The sequence below is a fragment of the Mesocricetus auratus genome, unplaced genomic scaffold (genome assembly GCF_017639785.1).
Source record: "Mesocricetus auratus isolate SY011 unplaced genomic scaffold, BCM_Maur_2.0 Super-Scaffold_100013, whole genome shotgun sequence".
Classification (NCBI taxonomy): Eukaryota; Metazoa; Chordata; class Mammalia; order Rodentia; family Cricetidae; genus Mesocricetus; species Mesocricetus auratus.
Window position 1 is genome coordinate 36,372,694 of NW_024429196.1, and position 27,406 is coordinate 36,400,099.

The 27,406-nt window shown below is 39.1% G+C and overlaps 1 protein-coding gene across 1 annotated transcript in view; it reads right to left on the bottom strand.

Annotated features, from left to right (window-relative positions):
* Positions 1–26,512, bottom strand: part of LOC101841540 (dual specificity testis-specific protein kinase 2-like) — an 85,227-nt gene extending 58,715 nt beyond the window's left edge. Inside the window, exons 1-2 of the mRNA XM_040756193.1 lie at positions 26,378–26,512; positions 24,278–25,241 (exon numbers count right to left, since the gene is read on the bottom strand). Of these exons, the coding sequence (XP_040612127.1) occupies positions 24,278–25,241; positions 26,378–26,512 (1,099 nt within the window). The remainder of the gene's footprint in view (positions 1–24,277; positions 25,242–26,377) is intronic.
* Positions 26,513–27,406: the final 894 nt, after the last annotated feature.

The window sequence follows — 27,406 nt, forward strand, 5'->3', positions numbered from 1 at the left end:
TTCAAGTGGATTGTTTAAACACCTTTGTTTATTTGCTGATTTATAATTTTATTTAACTCTATGAATGTTTTTTAAAGACATTAGATTTGCAACTTAATTTAAATTGATTTCATTGTATATTGTTTGGACAACCCATTATCAAATACCATGTTTAATTTTTCCTTCTTCACAAACCTGTATTTCCAATTCTAGAATCCATCACATTTCCTTATATAAATGGGTTTGGACTTCTCTTCCATCTGAAGATATATATTTCACAGTCATCATTGTCAGTGTGATTAGGGATATCACATAATCTTATTTTCCCCAGAAATTATCTTTGCTATTATTGCCCATGTCTGGAGGAAGGCAAAAGTGTGGATGAGGAAGGATTCTGGAGTGATTAATCCCACCTTATTGACCTCGTGGATAACTAGCAAGTTTCTATTCTGCACAACATCAGAGATATGACCAGGCATAAAATGCTTGGTGCTGGTTGATCTGGAACCACCTCACAGATGGGCCTCTAGGCATGTCTGAAGGGGAGTACAGTGTTCTGATTAATAGAGGTGAGAAAAACCACCCTGTGTGGGGCAATGTTTCCTGAGCTTGGATCCTGGACCGCATAAGAAGGAGAATGTGAGCTGATGCAAGCATGTATTATAATTCTCTTCCTGTCTTTGGGAATAATGTGACCATATGCCTGAAGTTCCCACAGGCATGACGTGCACACCATGGTATACTATACCATCAAATTCTAAGCCAAAATTAATTCTACCATCCTTAAATTGTGTCTGCCAGGATATTTTATCACAACAAGAAAAATAACCAAGGCAACTTGCATAGAACAAACACTCTTGTTAATGCTTCCCTTTCTGTAACTCTTCATATTTATTGAATTTCTTTATACAATTCTATCTTCTATTATACAAGTATTTATTTTACAAAGCAGATTAATTTTTTAATTATTCATATATTGGAGTGAAGGCATTCACATCCCATCGTACCTGTGCAGAGAACAGAAGACAATTTACAGGAGTCTGTGGTTCTTTCCTTCCCTCATATGGGCTGAAGAACTGAACTCAGGTCATCAAGTTTGGCAGTGCCACAGAACCAATTTGGGCACCAGAGTTCATTTTTGGAAGATTTAAAGATTTTCTAGAGTTGAAGAGTAGAATATTGCAGAATTAATATAAAAATAGAATTTTAAAATATCATGGAGATACAGTCATCATCCAAGAATATGTAAATTATAAGAAACAGCACAACAGAGGCATCTATGAAATCCAATTAGAAAAACATCTCACAAATGTATGTAATAAATTGTCGAATTTAAAATAGTCTTTAAACCTTGCACAAATGTTTCTAATGAGCAACCAAACAAGCAAGTGTGATTGATGGATGCATATAAATAATTTATGACAATTCAACTACATTTACAATTCAAACGACTGTGAAATTTTTCAAAAGAAGATGAAGGAAGAAGTTTTAGAAGGAGCCACTTAAAATAACCTGTTTTAGCCTCAGACGCAGTTTCAATATAGTTAAGTACATATTTTTCAAGCTATCTCTCATTTTTATATCTGTTATTTTTATGTAATAGGGTCCCAAATACAAGGTTTTAGGAAGTGATTTTAATATTATTTCTTACTTTAGAGCTGAATCAAATGAAACATCAAATTTGTTATGATTTAGCAAAGACTGGGGAAGTGGTCAGAAAAGAATGACCTTTGAGTTGTTTCCTTTTGTTCTTGTTTGTACTCATATTTCATGTTATGTTTTTATTCCACCTCTTATTTTCTAATTTCTTTAGTTATAAAAATGGATGTGTGGCTCTTGTTTATTTTAGCAATCAAATTATACTTAGTATTAACAAAACATTTCTTCATGGAAATCCTTTAAAACCCCCACTAACAAGAGTGCTGAACTTAGACATTTTTTTCCTATGAATCAAAGGAAAACCAAGGAATTCCAAGTCAGTCTTCCTCAGCTGGCTTCACTGTGCCCCTGTCACTTGAAGCCTCCAGCTTCTTCAATTATTTTTGCTGCTCCGTATTGGCCAGTGTGCTCCTGCATTGTAGGTTTTACAAGTGATGCATGGAAGCTAACAAAGGCTTCTGGAACAGGACCTTGACACTGATGTGTTTGCCTAACATAAGCTGTTTTGGAGGACAAGAGAACCTCATTTATCATAATAACCTGCCCTCCATCATCATGAACAACTGAGTTGACTCTGGTTTAATCATGTCTTTCAAACAAACAGGTCATTTCAGACCTAAATGAATGAAAGTTAAGAGAAAAAGTATATTGCTGTAATGGGATAGCTAAATTGGCAGAGAATAGAACATGGGATAAATTAGGATGCAGCCCATGGTAAGAACCAAATTTTCCCTGACACCAGAAGCATAGCATGAAGAAAACCACCTAAATGAAACATGCCGTCAAAACATTGGCAAGTATTCAACCACACTAGAATGTATCCTACTAACATGCAATGACTGTTAAAGAAAAGGATTTCATGCAAACTCAGTCAATGGAAAGATCACACATGATACAATTTATTAGCAATTAACAGCAGTTCATAATTTATAGTTGCAGAATTACTCTCTAAATGATACTGAACTGGTATTCTAAGAAACAAGGAGATACGTTGGTCAAAAGGGCTTGGAAAAACAATGGCTACAGTAAAAATCTAGCAAAAACAGGGGGCTAAAGAGATAGCGCAACATTTGAGAGCACTGGCTTTTCTTACAGAGAAACTCAGTTGTATTCCCAGTACCTCCATGATAACCCACAACCATCTACAGCTCCAATTCCAGGGGATCCATTGTACTCTTCTGATTCCATGTTCACAATACATGTACCCACTTCACACACTACATACACATAAAATAAATAAATATAAAAATAACTTTCAAATGGGACAACTTTGGTAAAATTATAAGGATTGAAATTCAAGCCAGTGTTTCTGAAGGATGCCAAATGGGAGCCAAAACAAGTGGAGTGAATGTGTGGTAAGGCCTACGTATTACCTCCAGGATCCTACTCTAGTTTAAATCTGCAATGTCCTCCAGGAACTCATGTTTTGAATGTGAGGTCTCCAACTTCCAGGACAATTTCAAAGGTTATAGAAGCTTTAGGTGGCAGAGGCTTGAAAGGGGATATTAGGTCACTGGGTTATAACTACTCCTAATTTGGATCACAGTTTCAGCTTCCTGTATGCCTTCGTGTGACCAACTACTACCTTACATTTCTGCTGTTACATACAGCTGTTCTATCATATCTGTGCTGCATGATGGACTGAGGTCCTCTGTAACCAAAATAAAGAACTCTTTCTTTACTTCCTTAAATTGTTTCTATCAGGTGCTCAGTCACCATATTGGGAAGTAAAAGGATTCAAATTGAGGAAGCATCAAAGTGAGATTCAACCCTGAAAAGTTTGAAACAACTAGTTACCCAAACTAACAGTCATCTCTATCTCTGGGTGACCTCCCAGTAAGACACCCAGTGTGTCTGCTGTCATAATTTCCCTATTCTGGGGATCACAGGGTAAAGGAAGATGTAGGAGCATGCGAGAGAAACCCCATGTGTCAGTTCCTTTTATCACCATGGTGACAGACCATCTAACAAGAAACAATTTGAGAGAGAAGTTTGTTTTAGCTTTCAGTTGGAGGAGACAGAGTCCATTATGGCTGGGAAGGCATGACAGCTAGAGCAGGAAGCTATTGTCACACTGCAGCTGCAGTCAGGAAGCAGAGAGCAAGTAGGAAGTGTTTCAAGCCTGTAAAACCTCAAGATCTGCTCCTGCTGACCCACTTCCTCCAGTGGGTTCCATCCCTGCAGGTTCCACAAGGTTCTCAAACAGTGTCACCATCTGAGGACCTCCTGTTCACATGCATGAGACTGTGGAGACAATTTGTGCATGCACTGACAGTTCCACAAGACAAATGGAACTTTAACTTTATGATTTAAAAGAAAAGGGGGCACAGAAGAACCTTACACCATCGCTTTCCTGCCTTGTTCTCCTACGTGGAAAAAGTGCTTATCAGCCCTAGCCCTTTTCACATAGAGAAGTTCTATTTAAATCCATGTGGGTTCAGTCTTTAGTCAAAATACGCTTCACCTCCTACGCCATCATCATTGTGTTACATGAAATCAATTAACTTTGTTGTGTCAATGTTAAGGTAAGATGATTTGATTCAGAACAATTTCATTTCTGGAGAATTAAAAAAGAAAGGAAGGTGCCACTGTAGTCTTCTGTCGGGCACATTTTAATGGTGTGAAAATTTGAAGGATTTCTGGAGAACAACGCTTGCCAAAACTAATAGACGTCACCAAGGCCTTCATCATGGCCTGTGCCAACGATTCACCAGGAAGAATAATTGTTCTGCCAAAGGAGTGATGGGAACTAGCAGGAGGTTCTTTCTCTGTGTCAGTTAGTAACTAAAGGCAGGAAAGCAGAATAGTGCAAGCAAGAGTATTTGTTGTCAAGTGTAGCTTCTCTGATAAAGAAAGAGCCCACAGCTGGGGAGATCACCGACGCAAAGGGGGTTGAGAGTGTCCCAATTGGTGATCCCCTCCTTCCTTTTCTATTTGTCTAAAGGTGCCTATGCCCCTCTTCTCCAGCGGTGACTGGGTCTCTGTCTCTGTCTACAATGAATAGTAAAATTTCTGATTGGCTAGGGTGAGGGTGGGCACCCCAACCTCGTCTTCTTTGTGGTATAACAGGTACAGAGGTCTTCCTCATGTAAGAGAAAATGGGATACATCTCACAGAAAAAAAGATACTGTTAAGGATAAAATGCAATAAGGGGGGAAAACTGCCTGTTGCTGGGGGATAACAGTCATAAAAATCATCAACCTAGATTTCTCAAGTTCTCTCTTCTGCCATCCTTGTCAGTCCAACAATCTTGCTCTATTGCTGGCAGTCAACTCCCGTGACAGAGTTCTCTCTTGAAATAGATTTGTTCTACATAGACCCTGGACATCCCAAGAATAGCATGTTGGAGACACTCTATTGATCCACTAATAATTAAACTATTAATCCACTAATCCATTATAAATACTAGTCCAATTTTATTTTTAGGGTGGAGCTCTTATTTCCCAAATAGCTTTTAAAATTCTCACTCCTAAATATTATGAAAGTGGGGATTCAATTTCTAATGCAGGAAGATTTAGAGGTACAGGCCCCTCTTGGTTCCCAGGCCTTTCTGTTCCAGGTAAATTATACCACCAACTTTGCTCACTTTCATGAGGCAGTTTTCATATTAAATTACAAGCATGTGTCTGTGCATGTATGTGTGTGTGTGTGTGTGTGTGTGTCCTATTAGTCTTATGTCCCTAGAAAGTCCTAAACCTTTATTAGTAATACAAAAGGAAGGCTACATATTCACATGTTCCAGAGACTAGAGTGTGTCCATCTCTGAAATGCCACCCTCCTCGAACAGGTTGTAGAATAGAATATAAAAGGAGCACAATGCCCATGTTTGGGTCACTGTAATCAGTTTTCTGTGTGGCTGCTAACTCTGAATTGAAGCGTTGCATCCTGGATGTAGAACAGAGGCTCACCCAGTGCTCAGGAAACTAATGACACATAAGAGACTAGAAAAATAATGAAATTTACAGGGTTCATGAGGCGTCCCCTTGAGGTCACATCAGCAATGTGCAAATGTGAGCAAGAAGAGACTTTTCCATGGACCCACCTATAAATTTGCAGGTACCCTCAGTCATACAGCTCCCAAGAGGCATCACCCAAATCTGGGGTAGACAGTGACACATAGGTCACTCGTATGCTGTAAATAAGCATCATAAACTCATGAATTAGACAAGTTAGCTGTGGGTGGAACTGTTTCTTTGGCCAACCATTTATCTGGGCTGAATAGGTGTCTGTTGGACCAGGTTTTTCCCAGAGAACGTCACTCAGCACACTGAAACAGAATGAGAGGTAGATGGGAGTGATCACAGTACTCCCATTCTTCATAGATGTTCCACTTCACGCAACAGGAAATCAAGGCCAATTGGGGGTTCCAGGGTTTCCCAAAGTCCAACATCTAGATGCAGCAAGAATGAAGAAACACAGGTACTGAGCCTGGTAACAGTCACTCTTCTTCCTGCCTGAAACATGGCACTGGTGTGTGTCCACTGTGTGGTTGAGAAGAGCAAGGAGAGATTTCTGTCTCTATAAAATTCTAGGCTACTGATGGCATGTTTATTATTTCCACAGCAAAAATAGGGTACTGTCAAATAAGTGTCAAATCTCTTTTATCCCACTAGGCAAAAACTAAAGGCTGGGGAAGCTCAAATGCAGAAAAGTGAAAGTCAACGTTTAAGGACAGAAGAGAGCTAAACATCACTTTCTGCCCAGTAACCATACCAAAGGCCAGTCACAGCTCTGCTTTACTAGAGGAGAGAATTCCAAAACACAGCATCAAACTGGTTATTTGCAGAATGCTTAGACATTTGGTTAGCAAAGGAATTTACAGGGGAAGGAGCTTAGCCTCCACTTGGAATATGCTCTGCTGATTTGCGTTTCCATTTACAGAGATGAAAATTCTAAATTGGGCTCCAGCTGCATTTGAAGTTTCATCTTCAAATTAAACTGCTCTAGTGCCTCATGGAATTGTAGTTAATATATGGTGATTTGGGGGGTAAGCTTGACTCCCTGGCACACTAGAGCAGAGCTAATGAAATAAAGTGATTATGGCATGCATTAATTGAAATAAGCTGGGTAATGCCATCATGTTAGATGAAGACTTCCCTTGGGTTCTGTTGAGGCTAGAGAGTGTGTCCATCATGTCTTGCATCATGTCTTGGAATGACTATGGATAGGAAGGCCTTCAATAAAGAGTTGATTTGCTGAATTTGGGGAAAGGCAAAAGAATTCACTCAAGAATTTCATTCCCAAAGGACTAAATTTCTTTAATTGAGAGTAGAAAGTAAGATGTTCCTGACATGGCATGTTATAGGTAGCTTATGCTTCTTCCCATGTAAATAAACTGAGTATTGGCCAGAAAGCTTAGTGGTTAAGGGAACTTGATGCCAAATCTGGTGCCCTGATTTGGTTCCCAAAGATTCACATGGTAGAAGAAAACTTACTTGCTCATGCTGTGTCATCTTTGCTTCAGCACAAGTACCATATGTGCACACACACACACACACACACACACACACACACACACACACACACACCAAATAAATGCAATTTTTACACAAAGAGTTTGGTTAATGAAGCATAAGTTGCACAGATCTATGAGCCATTTGTCAGGAAAAGGCATAGCCTTTGCTATAGGCTCACTGGAGGCCTGTTGTGGGACTCAGCCATTTGGCTGTCACCCATTGACATTAGCATTGTACGTGTGCAGTCCTGAACCACTGGATTTAATGATTTGAGGCTAAAGTTCTATGACCAAGTTTACAAGAGAAGCAGTGTTCTCTATATGCCTCTAAACCTCCTCCTATACAGCAACTTTCTGAATTCATCAACCTTAGCAAATTGCTTTCCTGACGAAAACGCATTGATTATCCATGAATACTGCTTCAAATCTCAAGGTTAGAGGGCTCAAAGCTATGTCTTGATATGCCTATATAGGTGTTATTAAAGAGGACAACAGGCATGCACCTCAACCAGCAAAAGCATGTCATCCCATGCTCTGTCCACAGAAAGTATTTGACCACCACCAAACAACACAGTCTAGATTTTCCTCTTGTTCCTAAATTTTACAATGAATAGATGGAGCTTTGGTAAGGCAGTCCTATCATGAGGATAACATCCACCAGATGGAAACAGTACCTTCATTAAGGAGACCTGAGAGAGCATCCTTACCCATTCCATCTGATGAGGACTCAGCCAGAATACAGCCATCCCAAGAACTTAAAACTAGACCCTTACCAGGCACCTTGTACTTGAACATTTCAATATCCTAAACTATGAAAAACAAATCTCTTCTTTGTAAGCTATCTGGCCTATGATATTATGTTCATAGTTACTTAAGAAAACTAAGAGCCAGAATTAGGAACCAGTTGGGTAGATACCTTTAGTACACTACTAATGTTCACCCTCCATGCATCAGAATCTTAATTTCCAAATATCTTACATGGGAAAATCCAGTCTGAGACAGCCATGAAAGGTTTTTCTTCTGCATCAACCAAGTGTACTGTAGATTACCTTTTACTTCAGTTAACAGATACACACACACACACACACACACACACACACACACACACACACCAGTCCTTAACATTAAATTTCTCTGAAAAAGAGACAAATAAAATGATACAAAGTCCTAAATCTAGTTTTGAGTCAGAGTCTTGTAGCCCAGGCTAGTCTTAAGCTGGTTAATTTTGAGTTAAGTTGACACAAGCTTGAGTTTTCTGAGGAAACCACAACTGAGAAAATACCTCCATAGGATTGTATTGTAAACAAGTCTGCAGGGTATTGTTTTGATTAAGACTGATGTGGGAGGTCCCATCCCACAGGGGCAGGGTCACCTCTGGTCAGGTGGTCCTGAATGTTATAAAAAAAATCAGCTGAGCAACCCATGAGAAAAAAGCCAGACAGCAGCACTCCTCCATGGTCTCTGCATCAGTTCCTACCTCCAAATTCCTCTCCTGCTTGAGTCCCTTCTCTGACTTTCCTGGGTGATGAAGTAATAACCTGGAAGTGTATGATGCAATAAGCCCTTTCCTCTTCAAGTTGTTTTTGGTTATGATGTTTTATAACAGCAATAGAAAACCAAGCTAAGATAAGCCTTAAACTCACTATAGAGTCAAATATGAACTTAATTTTCTGATCCTCCTGCCTCTACCTCCCAAGTCCTTTTGTTTTCCAGTTGGGTCAACTAACATCCTTTTCTTTATTAAGTACAGAGTTTCTTGGTTCTATCTGATCCTGTTCAGCACACAGAAAGACAGAAATCATACTCAGTCAATCTCATTGCCAGTATAATTAATTTCAGTTGGACTTGTCATATATTGTCAAATAAGAAATTAAAATATTTTAATTAGTATAGTATCACCGTTAACATTGCAACTTCTGACTCAATAAGTGTTCTAACATCAAATATAATTTTAAAATTAAAATATCAGTGTCTTTATTTTCTAAGAAGAAATTATAAAAATACAAGATAGTCTAGATTAAGAATTGTATGTGACTGCCACTAAACTATATTAACACAATGGCTGTCTCTTCTGTAATCTTCTAATATTCAGTATAGACAGGAAAGATGGCTCCAATTTGTTGAAGGACCTTGAGTGTTTCACACTGAGAATATCACAAGGAGTCACTCACTGTAAAGCCCCCATTACCTCTTAGACAGGACTTAAATGAAGAGTTATTCTTTATAATTAAAAACTGTTAAGGCTGTTGATGGTTATATGTCTCACATAAAATGATGGTTCCTGGCAACTTTCACCTTCAGGCCAACACTTGATGTGACAGTAAGCCAATTGTGACCAGCCCAGGTTTACCAACTGCCAGTCAACCTGATACTCAAAACATCAAAGATAATCCATCTTCATCTTCGTTCAAGTGCTTCCGTCATTGATATTTCATGCCAAGCTGGCCTTAGCAGCTGATTTACTTTCCTCAATGGCACAACCATGTTCTTATTCCTTTAGTCTTGCAGATAAAACCCATTTTGCTATGGCACACAAAGCCTGACAGATGGAATGGACAAACTATTACAGCTAACCCGATCTTCACCCTGTGGTCCAGCTCTTCACAACAGACCCTTTTGTAATATTTACAACTTCAGAGTGAAAATAATCTCTTGACATAAAATGAGAGAGAAGAGTTCCTGCTGTCCTTTCTTGTGCCCTAATACAGTATGTACATTGTTTCACATAGTGTCTGGCAGGAAGCTGTACTCTCTCCCACCCTGGATTGTATCTAGTCTTACTCAGCATGCTTGTCTCCTCTTTTTCCCAAATCATTATTATACGTTCTCTACCTTATTTTTCCTGTAAGTATTTAGGGTTATTTCATCAAGTAGACTACTTACTTTCGTGATTCTGAGTAACTTCAACTGGCATGATAGAGCTCAAGGGACTACAAAAAATTAAGACACTAAGTTCTAGGTAACTCTCCCATAACAATCTCCCTGTTGGAAACCTGATGGCTGATGCTATTACCAGAACCGCCACTACTTCATGGCTTCCATTTTCAATCCCTCTGGGGAAAGGAGTAGACATAAGCACCCAGGATTCATACCCACTAGTCTCTGGATGCCTCTGGATCTCACCATTTACATAATATTGCACAAATACTTTTAACCATTCCTCACTGTCTTTCCTCAGAAATGAGCTCCATGTGTCCTAGGCCATCTGTCAGGACTCTGATGAATAAATTTCCCACAGGGACTTGCCAGGAAGAGAGGATTTGGACTCTTCAGTTAGATCCCTAAGGCCTTACATCTGTATCCAGTGTATTTATGATAAAGAATAAGAGCAGTCAGTGGTAAAGTTTCCAGTGAGATACTCACATTACATTCAGGGTCAGGGCATCAGACTGTGGCAGCATGCACACAGAATATCTAATTTCAACACTGTATGAAGCCTATCTAAGATATACAAAGAAAAAAGACAAAGTATTCACTGAAGGTACTTCACTTCCCTTCAATCATGATATGTCATGCCCAGAATCTGCAAACTTTGACAGGTCTCAAGTGCTCCCTTCCTCCAACCTTTCTTGTCAACATTTTTGAACTACCTATATCTATAACACTTTTCAAAGCCCTCTTAATGAGAAAGTCACTATCTTCTCTTTGTTGAAAGAAAATCTGCTGTTTATCCTGGATAAAATAGGTTCTGCATTGTAAGTAATATTAAATTTCACCCTCAAGCCCTTATAATTTTAAGCACTTGACAGATGGTTAATGAGGATTTCTGCCTTCCATATCCCTGCAGAGTTCTTCTAAATAATAAGTGGTTATCTTATTCACCAGGTGTCAGTCTGAGTAATAAAAACGAATACAAATGATTTTTCATTATGTTAGTAATTTGAATCATAATTCTGTTTCCCTCCCACTTCCAGAAGCAGCATAGTGGAACAAAATCAATGTCCTCTAGACAAAATATCATTACAATTGGAATTTTAAATGGATTCTCAATTTGGGCCTGTTAAAAAATTGTTTCATAGTGAATGTTGCTCAACTCTTAATAGGAATTAAGTAAAATGGACTTACTTTTGTATCTCTGTAGTCATCAATACCTCAGACGTCTCTAATGGAGTGGATGTTTATTGCTCACATGATCAATATGAAGCACATGCACAAGTGTTTTCACTGTCTCTATCTCTTGCATACTCAGGCACACGTGTGTGTGTGTGTGTGTGTGTGTGTGTGTGTGTGTTGATATCAAAATTTCTTCTGGACACAGTTCATTCTAGTACAGATAAATGGCAAAAGCTCTTTTCATACAAAGTATCTCTATATCCTACTACAGCATACCTACCACTAACTGTTGGTATCTTTTTCAATAAAAAATGAACCTCATTCACAAAGGATCACAAATAATATACAAGTGGGAAAAATAGCTTAACATTCCATAGACTCCTACCAATTCAATCACCAACCTCTGAAGCCCTAACCTTGGATTCTTCTCCCAATAGTAACCCAGCAATTACTCTGAGATGGAATCAGACGGGACCTTTTAAAATTGTATTCCACGAGGGCAAAGAATTATTCTTTCAACCATTTGTCTTTGAGATCTCTTTCTAATCATTCTAGCTGTGATAGGAAACACCAGAAGACTACCTGCAAGAGTCAGATCTCTTTCTTTACTATTCTGTCTCTATCAGAGTCACAATGATATTCCTAGGGGATCAAACTCAGGTCATCCAGCTTGGTAGTAGATGTTTTACTTGCTGAACCATGTTAAAGCCCACCATTTCTTATACTATGTATCTCTAAGGCAGTGAACAAAGAGGAGGCAGAATTCTTATGCAGAGGCTGTTATTCTACACTAAACAGAACAGGCAGAAAGGATTTACTTAGGCTCATTGTTTTAGAGGAATCAGCCTCTGGTGATTTGGTTCCATGCACATGTGCCATCTTGGTGGCCAAAATTTATGGTAGAAGTTGTTTCTCACTTCCTGGTAAACATGAAACAGAGCAAAGGAGACAGGAAGGGCTAAGTTTAAGAAATATAAGAGCCTACAAGTTGTCTACTACTTCCAACTAACTGCTGGCCTCCAAAATGTCTACAAGCTCACAAAAGAGCACCACCATCTGGGGAGCACCAGAACCCTTGGGGGACTCCTCTGCTGTCAGGGTAAAATGTTTTCAAAGCTTCATATTGCTCTATCCATAGGCATCGGAGCTCCCTTCTCTGTCTTTCCTACACACACCTATTCTCTGATACCAAGTAACCAAGCTCTAGCACCCATATCTTAATGACCCCATTTTGATGCACTATCTTCCATTATGGGATATTAGTGAAGAAATGTATGGTAAAGGGATTTTTAGTATAAAAAGATAAACAGTTATACATAGATAAGACCATTGCAATATAATATTGCATCAGTTTGTTCTTGTTACATACGAGAAGTCAAGATGAAGGAAGAAAGGTGTATTGGGGCTCACATTTTCAGAGGATCCAGTCTGAAATTACACTAGATCTGAAAGGAGGGTGAACATGAAGGCAACAAGAGCATGTTGTGTAGGAAGCTTTCTGTGTCACAGGGAATGAATTGGGGAAAAGCAGCAGGGACAAGATCTTCCTTCAGTCTGGATATGGTGGTGCATGACTGCAATTCAAGCACTTGGGAGGTGGACGCAGAGGCAGGATGATCAAGATTTGAAGGTCATCCTTATTAGACCCTGTCTCAAGAAAACATGATAGCATACTAAGCTATAAACATATCAGTCCTTTGGTGAATTTACTGTTCTTATGGCCCAGACACCTATCACTGGAGTTGCCTTCTGGGAAGCAGGTCTGCAACTCATATGAATTATGCTTTCTATCCAAAGCATAAAAAAAGAAAAAATACTTAAAAGAGGTGGAAACAAAAAAGATAGCAGAAGAATCAGTTGAGTAGTTTACATTCCAGTGCTCACCAGTGTTCATTCTGTCCTTGCGCTGATTCCCAGGAGGGATTCACAGGATCCAATAAACATTGCTGAAGTTTGAACCACGATCACTGAGTCCCTGTATTATCTTGAAAAGTGCATGCAACACCTCTGTGGAAGTTCTCTTCTTAAAGGTATGTCTCATTTTTAATTATATGTGTCTGTGTGGGGCTATGTGCTTGTGAGTGTATATACTCTCAGTATAAAGAACAGAGTGCTAGATTCCTCAAGTTACAGAAAACTTTTATTTGCCTAAATAATGCATGCACTGGGAGCCAAATTCCATTCCCCTACAAGTGCACCAAGTGCTTTTAACCACTAAGCCATTTTTACAGCCCCATCCATAGAAGTTACAGTTTCAGTAGGCAGTTAATGGAAGGTAATTGTAACACAGAAAGAAATGTGAATTTGATTCTTGTAAAATATTATCCCGCTGAGAGGTAAACTTGCTATCAAAATGCATAAATCTGAAAATTATTGACCAGGAAGTACCACTTGAGTGTAAACTATTAATTGAGAAAAATACTTTAGAGATCTCAGTTCACTGCAAAATATCAATCGCACTCAAGGGAAATGATTACTTTTCTGGATCCTTCATAAAGTTCTCCAAATGCTGCAGGAGGTGAGATAGAATTACATATGAGTTGCAAGCATATTCTGTGAAAATTAAGAGGTCACTTCTTATCTCTAGTTGAAAGAAACAGTTATTTTCAGATTTGAAATTCTTAAAAGATTAGCATGAATTATCATAACTACAAATCAAATCACTGTCATTTTCTACCCAAAAGATATTATAGAAATAAAGGAAACCTATGAAGGAGGAAAAAGGCAATAATTCTTCTTATATGAGTGACCTGGGGGAAAAACTCTGCGTTACAAACTTCTTTATTATATTACAAGATACATGATGACAAATATATATTCATTACATGATAAAACTGCCTAATTCATTATTCCACTATACTCCCTCTTCTTGTGAGTGTGCACATGTGGAGACCAGAAGAGGGCATCTGGTATTCTGCTCTATCACTCTCCACTATCCCCTTAAGACAGGGTGTCTCGGTAATTGTGGAGCTAGTCTGGAAGCCATCACACCCCAGAGATCTACCTGTCTCTACCTCATAACCAGCTTGAGTTACAGCCACATGAAACCAAGCTTGGGATTTTATATAGGTGCTGGGAATTCAAACCCATGTCCTCATGCTTACACAACAAATGCTCTTATACACAGAGCATATCTCTCTTCTTATGCAGTGGGTAAACTTGGTAGAAGACTTGATCATTATGAATGAAATATCCTAACAAAGGCATACAGAGAAAAATCCCAAAGTCATATTCTTCTAAGTTGTTAAAAGAAAATGCAATAATTAAATTCTCTCTGCAGTAAAGTCTTATTTTTACCCCAATGCTGTTATCTATGCATGCTTTTACTTGAAGGAATGTCTAGAGTTGACAGGTCAATGACCAGATTAAATGGCTCATTGTCACATGCAGAATGAGAAAGAATAATTATAGTAATTTACAACCAGAGAGCAGAGAGTCTTGGATATGTTTTCAGATATCCTAAATCTTATTTGGTTAAAGATATGAAAAGATTTTTAAAGAATATAATCAACAACTCACCACATGTATGCTAAGAATCTCTGGATTTATTTTTATTTATGCTTATATGCATATGTCTATGTGACTCCATGCTCTCATTAGCGTGAGACCCTATGAAGGCCAGAAGAGGATGTTGGATACTGTATTTATAGGCAGTTGTAAGCCATTCAATATTGGTGTTGGGAACTGAAATTTGGTCCCCTGGAAGAACAGGAAGTGCTTTTTAGCCAAGGAGCCATTTTTCCATGCTCCAGTGTGCTAAGTACATTTGTTCCCCAAAGAAATCTATCTCCTTGGAGGTTGATATAAAAGCCTCTCTACAAAGTGACTGGAGCATAGCATATCAGAATTTTAGGGTGAAAATATCTACATCCCTGTAAAGATAGACACAGATCAAGGCAATTATGCAACATAAACACAGGCAGCAATTACATACACATCATTGATTTGTTACATTATTACTGAGTTTTAACATGAAGTAGAAAGCAAATCAGGAGAGTTCATGATTTCATTTTATGAGTGCACATATTCATATGAGCATGCACACGTGTGTGTTCACGTATCTGTGTGCTTGTGTGGAGGCTCAAGGTTGAGAGACTGATGTTGGCTGTCTTGCTTTTCCACATTAGGTTTGAACTTTGAGCTTATCAATTTGACTAGACAATTTTGTCAGTAAGTTCCAAGAAATCTCCCATCTTTTCTTGCCTAGAACTCAGATTACAAGCACACACAACTATGCCCAGAAAATTTCATGTAAATTCTTAGGATCGGGACTCAGGGCGACATGCTGAAGCTGCAAACATTTTACAGACTGAGCCATTGTTCCAGTCCCTCTTCCATCCGTTTTACCTTCCACTAATTTTCCTTTAGCCTCATCTCTCATCCACTCTTCAGCCTACCAGTTGTTAAGTCAGGAGCAGTTTGAGGATTACCCCTTTGGTCTGAACTGAGAGAGATAAAAGCTAGTGACTGGCTGTTCTGATCTTCAGATTGAAGCTTGAACCCCAATATTAGTCTCTGGGTCTTTTATTTTTCATACTACAGTCCTCAATGTCAAAGATACTGTCCCTCATCCTGACAAATTAAAACACTGCTCAACCCTTGAGCAATAGAGGGAGGAGGCAAGAAGGAAAGATAGACACTCCACTTACATACCCAATGTAAATTCTTTGCTCTCCACCTCAATTTTAAAATTGTAATATACATTTGCATAATATATTTTTACACTTACTATACATACATATAATCTAGCACTTTATATTATTATTTATATTATTATTTATTTAACCACTAATGATAAATATACAGAGTTCAATCTAAATAAATCTGTTTAAAAGATAATGAAGTGTTTAAACTGATAAATACAAATTGCTACCAGGAATTTCATCAATACAAGAAGAAATAAAACTTAAGACGGAATTAAGATTCAAATAACATTACCCTGGACAAAAGAACTCACTTACAGTCAAGGATGTGTACCAGGAACCATGGAAGATGCTGCCTGAATATAGCTGGCTCAAGACCAGCTTATACACAGCTAACATTCTTATACATCCCAGAATAGCTTGACCAAGGAATGATGCCATCCACAGTGAGCTGAGCCCTTAATTATCAATTAACAGTCAAAGCAATCTCCCACAGATATGCCAACAGGCCAGTCTGATCTGGGCAATCCCTTAATTGAGACTCCCTTCTCAAGTAATATCAAGTTTTGTTTTGTTTTTGTCAAGCTGAGAGTTAAAGTCAACCAAGACAACCATAATCCTCCTACTATAGATTAGGCTGTACACTCCCAGCCAAGTGACTTTTTCTTAGGTTGTAACAGTTGGGCATATATTTGAGGTGGCAATTCATCCCTCCTAGATTTTAAGTTGTCAAATGTCTACTGACAAGCGAACAAACTTGTAAGTTATACAGATAAACAAGACTGGCCACCTCTTTTACATTCTGATAGGACAATTTTATATTTTAAGAGGACAATATTAGGCAGAGTTTTGTTCTCTGCCAGCTATAAATAGTGCCATTCAAACTTTGAATATGACAAGATGATTACACAGCAATGGAAATGGTAATTTTCTCTGGTGCTCTAGGGTGTTTTTACCATATAGAAAACTTATCTTTTCCAATTCACTCTAAAATACTGTTTTTAAAGAGATACATACAGACAGTATCTTAGCAGTAGCTACATTTATTATAATGGTAGGAACCTACCATAGTGGTATTAGAATTTTCCTTTTTGCAAACCATATTGGTTATTCTTTCACTCAAGGTGTAATGTTGAAAACTGTGAACATGTAAAGGTAATAGTTATCTCCTTTTGTAAGTATTGTATTAACATGACAGAGATGAAAATAATATTGTATGAAATGTAGCAATACTAAACCAAAGATACAGATGTCACACAACAGTAAATTAAGCTCCGGTGGTGGCAGATATGACGCTAGATGATTTGTTGCTGCCTCCAGCTCTTTGTGGTTTCAGTGGGTGGGATGGGAAGTGCCAAGGCCTTGAGGTTAAGGGCCTCCAGCAGAGGGGTGGGGCAACCTTCAATTCTTAACATCTATGGCCCAATCACAAGGGCACCCATATTTGTAAAAGAAATGTAACTGCAATTTAAATCACATATTGACCTTCACATGCTGAAAGTCAGAAACTTTAGGACCCCACTCTCACTGATGGGCAGGTCATTCAGACAAAAGCAAAACAGAGAAATAATGGAACTAACCAATGTTATACAGCAACTTGTCCTAATAGATAATCATAACACATTTCACCCAAACACAAAAGAATATACCTTCTTCTCTGCACCTCATGAAAATTTCTCCAAAATTGACCACATATTCAGGACACAAAGCAAGTCTCAATAGGTAGACGAAAATTGAAATAGCTCCCTGCATCCTATCTGACCACCATGGATATCAACAACAAAAAGCCTACAAACTCATGGAAACTAAACAACACTTTAATGAATTACCATTGAATCAAGAAGAAATAAAGGAATGAGTTAAAGGCTTTCTAGAATTGAACAAAAATGAATACACAGCATATACAAGCTTATGGGACATAATGAAAGCAGTGCTAAGAGGAAAATTCATAGCACTGAGTACCTCCAAAAAAAAATGAAGAGATCTCGTACTAGCAACAGTACAACTGAAAGCTTTAGAGCAAAAAGAAGGAGTAGAAGGCAATAATCAAAGTGAGGGCTGAAATCAATAAAATAGAAACCGAAAGAACAATGCAAAGCATCAATGAAACAAAGAGATGATTCTTTGAGAAAATTAATAAGACAGACAAATCTTTATCTAAACTAACTAAAAGGCAGAGAGTAAAACTAAAAATTAACCAAATCTGAAAAGAAAAAGGGATGAAATAGCAGACACTGAAGAAATCCAAGGAATTATTAGGTCATACCTTCAAAATCTGTACTACACAAAATTGGAAAATCTAAAATATATGAATTATTTTCTCAATAAATACAATTTGCCAAATTAAATTAATATCAGGCAAACAATTTTTTAAAAATCCCTAGTGAAATAGAGGCAGTCATTAAAGTATCCCCCTCCCCACCAAAAAAAAAACCCAGGGTCATATGGTTTAAGCACAGAACTCTACCAGATCTTCAAAGAAGAGCTGGTTTCAAACTTACTATCTAAAAAGACTGGCTTTGAACACCTGATCTAGCTTCTTTCACATCCCAAGTGCTCCTAGAACATCTGGATAGTGCTAAATATACAACATCTGGAGATTTAAAATATTTAGAAATGGTAAAGTTACACACAAATGCATACACACATAACCACACACAAACACATACACAATTCCTGAAAAAATGCAAATCAGTAGTGCTGACAAAATGATAGAAGTTTATCTTTTAGTAAACAAAGACTATTAGGTAAAATTCTTTTCAAACTCTCACAAAGTTCTGAATCTAGGATAAAACTTAAAAAATTCATTTTAATTATAAATATCAAGTGACCAATACTAAGTCTACTGCCTTCTCATGTATACATCCACTCTTTAAACTTATATATCAGAATTTTTTTATGCTTTGTGATTTAAGTAGCATTCATTTTTCCCTTTTAAATTTAAATTAGAATCAAGCTTGTTTTACATGTCAACACAGTTCCCTTTCTCTCCTCTCCTCCCCTACTCCCCCACCAATCCCCTATGCCATCTGCTTTCTGCTCCCCAAGGAGGGTGAGGCCTTCCATGGGAGATCATCAAAGTCTGTCATTTCATTTGAGGCAGGGCATACTCCCTCCCGTGAAGGGAGATGTCATTCTGTAAATCTGTCTCTCTTATTGGATGTTGAATAAATCACTGTTGGCCAATAGGAAAGCAAGATAGGTGGGACTAGGAGTCAAGGATGATTCTGGGAAAGGGAGGCACAGACAGACAGTCATGATGTAGAAAGTCAAAGGAGTAAGAGGTCCAGACCCTGTTCTCCGGTAAGCGAAGACCACATGGCAATACTATTCGCAATTATAGATTAACAATGAAGTCAGAGATAGCTAGTAAGAAACCAAGCAAATGGCCAACAGTTTAATAATTAACATAACATCCTGTGTATTATTTGGGGGTTCAGACAGCTTGGCAGGGCCCAACGGCTGGTGGGTATACTACATGTTATACTCCCCCATATGTCTAGGCTGAGAGAGTATCCCTCTATGTGGAATGGGCTCCCAAAGTCCGTTCATATACTAGAGATAAATGCTGATCTAGAGGCCACACAGATTGCCCAGGCCTCATAACTGATACCCACATTCAGGGAGTCTGGGTCTGTCCTAAGCTGGTTTCACCAGCTACTAGTCTAGGGTCCATGAGCTCCCCATTGTTAAGGTCAGTTGTTTCTATGGGTTGCTCTAGCCTTGTCTTGACCCATTTGCTCATCACTCCTCCTTCTCTGCAACTGAATTCCAGAAGTTTAGCTCAGTGTTTAGCTGTGACTGTCTGTCTCTGCTTCCACCACCTACTGAATGAAGGCTGTAGGATGGCATATAAGGTAGTCATCAATCTCATTATCAGGGAAGGGAATTTAAGGTAGCCTCTTCACGATTGCTTAGATTATTAGTGGGGGTTATTCTTGTAGATCTCTGGACATTTCCCTAGTGCCAGATTTCTCTTTAAACCTATAATGGCTTCCTCTATTATGGTATCTCTTTTCTTGCTCTCCTCTGTTCTTACTGCTCCCACATGTCCTCCTCTCCCCTCCTCTTCTCCCCTTCTATTTCTCTAACTGCCTCTCCCCTCCGCCATGCTCACAATTTGTTCAGGAGATCTTGTTCATTTCCCCTTCTCCAGGGGACCATGTTCGACTCATTAAGGGTCCTCCTTGTTTCCTAGCTTTGCTGGTAGTGTGGATTGTAGGTTGGTAATCCATGTAGCATTCACTTGGACTGTTAGTCATTTTATGCATATTGACCTTTTATCTATGAAACAGAAAATTTAACGGTCAGACAACTCCTAGCATCACTTACTTTAACATTTCTATAAACTTGCAAAAGATATTTTATCATTGCAAATAAGAGATAACCCTAAAAATTTTTGTGTGTGTGTGTGTGTGTGTGTGAGAGAGAGAGAGAGAGAGAGAAAGAGAGAGAGAGAGAGAGAGAGAGAGAGAGACATTTGACAAAATTCAACACTCCATGATAAAAGATCTGGAAAGATTATGGATAAAGGGGCATACCTAAACATAATAAAGACCATTAGAACAAGCCTATAGCCAACATCAAATTAAAATAAGACAAACTCAAAGCAATTCCACAAAAAGCAGGAACAAGACAAGGCTGTCCACTCTCTGCATACCTATTTTAAGTAGTCCTAGAAGTTTCACCCAGAGCAATAAAACAACTGAAGGAGAGGGAGTAAAAAATTGGAAAGAAAGAAATTAAAGTGTCTTTATTTACTCATATGTTAGTATTTTTTATATTTTATTTTTAATTTAAATTTAAATTAGAAACAAGGTTGCTTCACATGTCAATTTCAGGTCCCTCTCCCTTTCCCTCCTCTCCTCCCACGCCCTCCCACCAACCCCCCCATATTCCCTCATTTCCCCATGGAGGGTAAGGCCCTCCATGGGGGTGTCCATAGTCTGTCATTTCATCCAGGGCAGGGCCTAGACCCTCCCCCAAGAGTCCAGGGAGAGAGTGCATCTCTCATTGTTGGATGGGAGCCCAAAGTCCATTTGTATACCAGGGATAAATACTGATCTACTACCCAAGGCTCAGTAGATTATCTAGGCCTCCTCACTGACAACCATATTCGGGGGTCTTGATCAGTCCAGACTGATGCCTGGGAATCCAGAGCTAACCCTTGTCAGGTCAGCTTTTTTGGGGGTTAAACCAGCCCAGTCTTAACCCCTTTGCTCATCAGTCCTCCCTCTCTGTCACTGGATTTCTTGAGGTCAGCTCAGTGCTTAGCCATGGGAGTCTGCCTCTGCCCCCATATGCCAATGAATGAAGGTTCTGTTTCCCAGACTCTCTGGCCATGGGATTGTAGGCTGGCACTCCCGAGATCTATGTCTAAAGTCCTTATATGAGGGAGTACATGCCATGTTTCTCTTTTTGTGACTGGGTTACCTCACTCAGGATGCTTTCTTCTACTGCCATCCATTTGCCTGAAAATTTCAGGATTCCATTGTTTTTTTCTGCTGAATAGTACCACATTTTCTCTATCCACTCTTTGGTTGAGGGGCATCTGGGTTGCTTCCAAGTTCTGGCTATTACAAATAATGTTGCTTTGAACATAGTGGAACAGACATCCTTGTTATATGAATGGGCATCTTTTGGATATATGCCTAAGAGTGGAGTTGCCAGGTCTTGGGTTAGGCTTACTCCCATTTTTCTGAGGAATCTCCATACTGATTTCCAAAGTTGCTGAACAAGTTGGCACTCCCACCAGCAGTGGAGGAGTGTTCCCCTTTCACCACAACCTCTCCAGCATAAACTGCCCTTGGTGTTTTTTATTTTAGCCATTCTGACAGGAGTAAGATGGTATCTCAGAGTTGTTTTGATTTGCATTTCCCAGATGGCTAAGGATGTTGAGCACTTTCTCAAGTGTCTCTCAGCCATTTTAGACTCCCCTATTGAGAATTCTCTATTTAGTTCTGTAGCCCACTTTTTAATTGGATCCTTTGGTGTTTTGGAGACTTGCTGCTTGAGTTCTTTGCAAAATTTGGAGATCAGCCCTCTGTCAGATGTGGTGTTACTGAATATCTTTCCCATTCTGTGGGCTGCCTTTTTGTCTTGCTGACTATGTCCTTTGCCTTACAGAAGCTATTCAGTTTCAGGAGGTCCCATTTATTAATTTTTTATCTCACTGAATGTGCTACTGGTGTTATGCTCAGGAAACTGTCTCCTATACCAGTTAGTTCAAGGGTACTACCCACTTTCTCTTCTAAGAGGTTCAGTGTGGCTGGATTTATGTAGAGGTCTTTGATCCATTTGGACTTAAGTTTTGTGCATGGTGATAGACATGGATCTATCCACATTCTTTTACATGCCAGCTTTCTTTTTTCCATTGTATAATTTTAGCTTCTTTGTCGAAGATCAGATGTTCATATATGTATGGGTTAATATCAGGGTGTTCAAATTGATTCCATTGGTCTACCTGTCTATGTTTGTGCCAATACCAAACTGTTTTCAGGACTACAGCTCTATAATAGAGCTTGATGTCAGGGATGGTGATTCCTCCAGATGTTGCATTGTTGTGTAAGGTTGTTTTCCCTATCCTGGGTCTTTTGTTAGTATTTTTAGTGATTCTAAAAATTCTACCATGGAACTCCTACAGCTGAAATATACCTTCAGCAAAATAGCTAGATACAAGATTAACTCAGAAAAACCAGCAGTCTACCTACATATAAATTACAAATTAACTGAGAAAAAATCAGGAAAACAATACCTTTCACCATAAGCTTCAAGCGATATAAAACATCTTGGGTAACTAAACAAGCAAGTGAAAGACTTGCACAATAAAAATTTCAAGTCTTTGATGAAATTTTTAAGAAGATATCAAAAGATGGAAAGATCTCCTATGCTCACAAATCAGTAAGATTAACATAGTAAAAATAATCATCCTGTCAAAAGCAATCTATATATTCATTGCAATTCCCATCAAAATTCCAATACAATTTTTAACCTGCCTTATGAAAGAGAATTCTCAACTTCGTTATGGAAAAACAAAAAACTCAGGATAGCTAAAACAATCCTGAACAATAAAAGAACTACTGGAGGTATCACCATCCCTGATATCAAGTTATACTACAGAGTAATAATAATAACAATAATAATAATAATAACACCCACATAGTAGTGGTGTAAAAACAGACTGCTTAGTCAACAAAATTGAATCAAAGACTCACATACCTTTGAATACCTTATTTAAGATATAGAAGTCAAAATTATACAATTGAAAAAAGAAAGCATCTTCCAAAAACATGCTGGTCAAACTGGATATCTACATGTAGAAAAAATGCAAATACATCCATAGTTATTATCCTATAGAAAACTCAAGTCCAAATGGATCAAAGACCTCAACATAAAACCAGATGCTCTGATCCAGATAGAGAAAGGCTAGGAAATAGCCTTGAACACATTAGCATAGGAGACAACTTTCTGAAAAGAACAGCCATAGTGTAGGTACTACGATAAACAATTAATAAATGGAACCTCATGAAACTGAGAACCTCCTGTAAAGCAAAGAATACTGTTAATCCAACAAAGCAGCAGTCTACAGGATGGGAAAAGACCTTCACCTACCTACTGTAATCTTGACAGAGGGCTAATACCCAAAATATATAAAGAACTCAAGAAACTAGACATCAAAAAACAAATAATCCAATTAAAAATGGGCTACAGATCTGAACAGAGAATTCTCAATGACCTAGAACCACTTAAAGAAATGTTCAATGTCTTTAGCCATCTGGGAAATGCAAATCAAAACTACTTTGAGATTCCACCTTATACCTGTCAGAATGCCTAATGTCAATAACAAAAGTGACAGCACATGCTGTTAAGGATGTGGAGCAAGGGGTACATTCTTCCACTGCTGGTGGGAGTGCACACTTGTACAGCTACTATGGAAATCAATATGACAGTTCTACAAAAAGGTGGGAATCAATCTACCTCAAGATCCAAGTATACCACTCTTGGGCATATACCCAAAACACACTCCCTTGTACCACAAACACTTACTTGTTCAATCATGTTTATTATGGCTTTATTTATAATACCCAGAAATTGGAAACAACCTAGATGTCCTTCAACAGAAGACTGGATAAAAAGTTTTGTACATTCACAGAATTGAGTATTACTTAGTTGTTTAAAAATGCTATTATAGCCATGCAATGATGGTGCACACCTTTAATCTCAACATTTAGGAGGCAGAGGCAGGATGATCTCTGTGAGTTTGAGGCCAGCCTAGTCTACAAAGAGAATTCCAGGAAAGCCAGGGAAGTTGTTACACAGAGAAATCCTGTCTGGAAAAAAATGACATGATGAAATTTGTAGACAAAAGGATGGAACTAGAAAAATCATGCTGAAGCAACAAAGATCTAGAAATATAAACATGGTGTTTTGAAGCGGCTCTGGAACCAGGCTGGAGGGAAGGCTCCTCTCAAGGAAAGCTTCTCTTAACAAAATGGTGTCAGAAGTGGGATCTCTCTTACTCTGTACTTGAGACTACTGAGTCGTGGTGGAGGCCCACCAGATAGTGATTCTTCACAGCCCACAAATGGACAAGCCTGACGCAAGAACTCAGGTGAACCAGGCAAAGAACGCCACCGTCTGGAAGACATAGCCAGAGACTCCTGGCAATCAGCTAGAGGCATAGTTCCAGGCTCTGGTGCATCCAGGTCAAACACAAGGGAAATGACAGATTTGCTGGGCAGGCCAAAGAATTTGATCTTGCCACCCTTGAGGTCCTGGCGTGCACTGAAAGGGTTGACTTTGGGAGTACGTGTAGCACCATCTCGTGGCCGGTAGTAGGGGTCCAAGACACTGACTGTACGTGGAGGCTTACGAGAGAAAATGTCTGACTGGCTTCGAGACAGCCAGATAGTACGTCTTGGACGTGGAGACTTATGGGGAATCTTGTCATCCAGTGAACTCAGTCGTTTCCCTCCAGGCACTTTCTCCAACAGTCCTTTAGCTGTGGGCTGCAGCTTCCTGTCCCTTTCCAACTCTTCTTCCTGTAGGCGGCTAATAATTTCCTCCAGGGTCTTTCCAATCTCCTCAAAGGATGGGCGCAGTTTGGAATCCATATTACAGCAGTTGAAGGTGAGCTGTAGAAACTCTGGGGGGCAGTCTCCCACCATGTGCTGGAAAGCATCATAATCCAGCCCGAAATTCTCTGTGCGAGGAAGATAGTCTGGATCAGCTTGGATGCGGGCGATGATCTCGCAGAGGATGATACCATAAGAGAACACATCTGCCTTCTCATTATAAGGCTCATCTCGGAGAACCTCCGGTGCCATCCAGAAAGGTGAGCCCACTACAGCCAGCTTCTCACTCCCTGTACTAGCATCAGGAATCTTCTCAGCCAGGCCAAAATCAGCTACCACTGCAGAGTAACCATTTTCATCTCTCTTTATCAGGCAGTTCTTTGCTTAACAGTGTTTACTCATTTATAGGGGGATATTAGCCTTTAAGTAAATGTTAATCAAGCTGCAATCCATAGACACTGAGAGGTTAGGGATCTCTCTGAGAGGGGAAATAGAAAGGATTTTACAGGCAGACTGGGGGTGGATGGAGATGGCAGTGGGGGATCAGGTGGAGATATGGTGGAAGGAGAGACTGTGGGGAGAGCCAACTGAAATTGAGGGGGTGTATTTAGAGGGTGATGTGGAAACCTATTGCAATGGAAACTTCCTGGAATCTATGAAGGTGATCCTAATGGAGCCTCCTAGTAATGGGGTATATGGAGTCACAACTGGCCTTCTCTTATAGTCAGTTGAGAATTCCAATGGCAGGATTAGGTTACATTCAATTGAGTTGTTGGCCAAGGGGGGGTCCCATGGAAATCCCTAAACAACTTAAGCTATATGCTAAGACAAAAGGTTGCTCTTCAAACTCTAAAATCAGGGACTCCTATGCAAAGGACAATACCTATACAACTCATTGAACATGAAGAAATCTAGCTGGTGCCTATATAGGGCCTTCACATCTATATTCTAGTCTCCTTGGTGTGGAAAGGTACTTTTCAGGCTACCAACAGAGAAATGTGGACACCAACCCAGCTACAAACCTGTTGACATACAATGTGTCCTACCTACAAAATATGCTATGGCAATGGTGGCACAGAACTTGTGGGAGTAACCAACCAAATATCTACTCCACAAAAAGGAACTCATACACAACACTGTTTGGGTAACCAAGAACCAGAGGCTAGATAGCTCAGAGACATGAAATATAACCAAATACTACTGATCAAAAAGATCAATAAAGTGATTTCTAATGATACTCTGCCATATTCAGAGATCAGTGATTTATCCAGTCATCATCAGAAAGACTTCCTTCAGCACATATGGGAGCAGATGCAGATATCCATGACCAGACATTATGCAGAAGTCTCCATCAAATCCTTCCCCTCTGAGACCATAGAATCTCAAGGAACAGGAGGCTGAAACAGTGAAAGAGATAAAGGGAATAGAGGACACCAGGAGAACAAAGCCCTCTGAAACAACTAAACCAGATGCATATGAACTCACAGAGTCTGAAGTAGCAACATAGGGCCTACAGGGGTCTGCATATCCTCTGCATATATAATTGCTGCTAGATTAGCATTGCTGTGGACCTCCTGACTGTGAGAATGAGTGGGCTCCTTGCTCTTGTGTCTGCTCTTGGAACTCTTTTTCTCCTGTTGAGTTGCCATATGAGCTTCATTCTCATATTCTAGTGTCTTTGGTGTAGGAAGGTACTCTGTAGGCTATCAAAATATAGAAACATAAATGCCAACACCACCATAAAACCTTTGATCTATAATCTATCCTTATTAAGGAAATTGTGGCATAGAACTTGTATAAATAGCCAAATAATGCCTGATTTGAGCTAAGGCCCACTCCATGACATGGAATCTATAACTGAAACTGTTTGGATGAACAAGAACCAGAGATTAGCTATCCCAGGGATCTAGGGTAAAACTATATACTGATAATCTTTTAAAAAGTAACAATAAAATGACTCCTTATGTTGTGCTTCTGTACTCATAGATTGGTGCCGTATTCAGCCATCATTGGAAAGGCTTCCTTCTACAGCAGAGGAGAACAAATACAGACATATTTTGTAAGAAAATAATCTGTTTTTAATAAACAAAATAAGGTAAAACATGCTAAAAAGGAACTATATTAATAATTCATAATGTTAGTGTATTTATTTAGAAGTAAGATTTCTGGATCTATGTTAATTCTAGCTTCAACTCCTTGAACAACCACCTGACATGTCCTCTACAAGCCATGGCATCTTACATTCCCACCAGAAATCCAGGAAGTTTCCACCTTCTTTATGTACCAATTAGATGCTGTTTTTAAAGAATTTATGTTATACATATTCTTGCATGTGTGTGCATCTCCAAGTGTGCCTTTGTTAAAGTATCCATGTGCATGCACATGGAGATCACAGGACAAATCTCAAGGGTTAATTCTCTCCTGCCACATGTGGGATCTGAGATTGAATTCAGGTCAACTGAGGTCATCAAGCCTACAGAAACCACACCTACCCCTGAGCTATGATGCCAAGCTCCTTGTCTATTTTTTATTGGGGCAAGCTA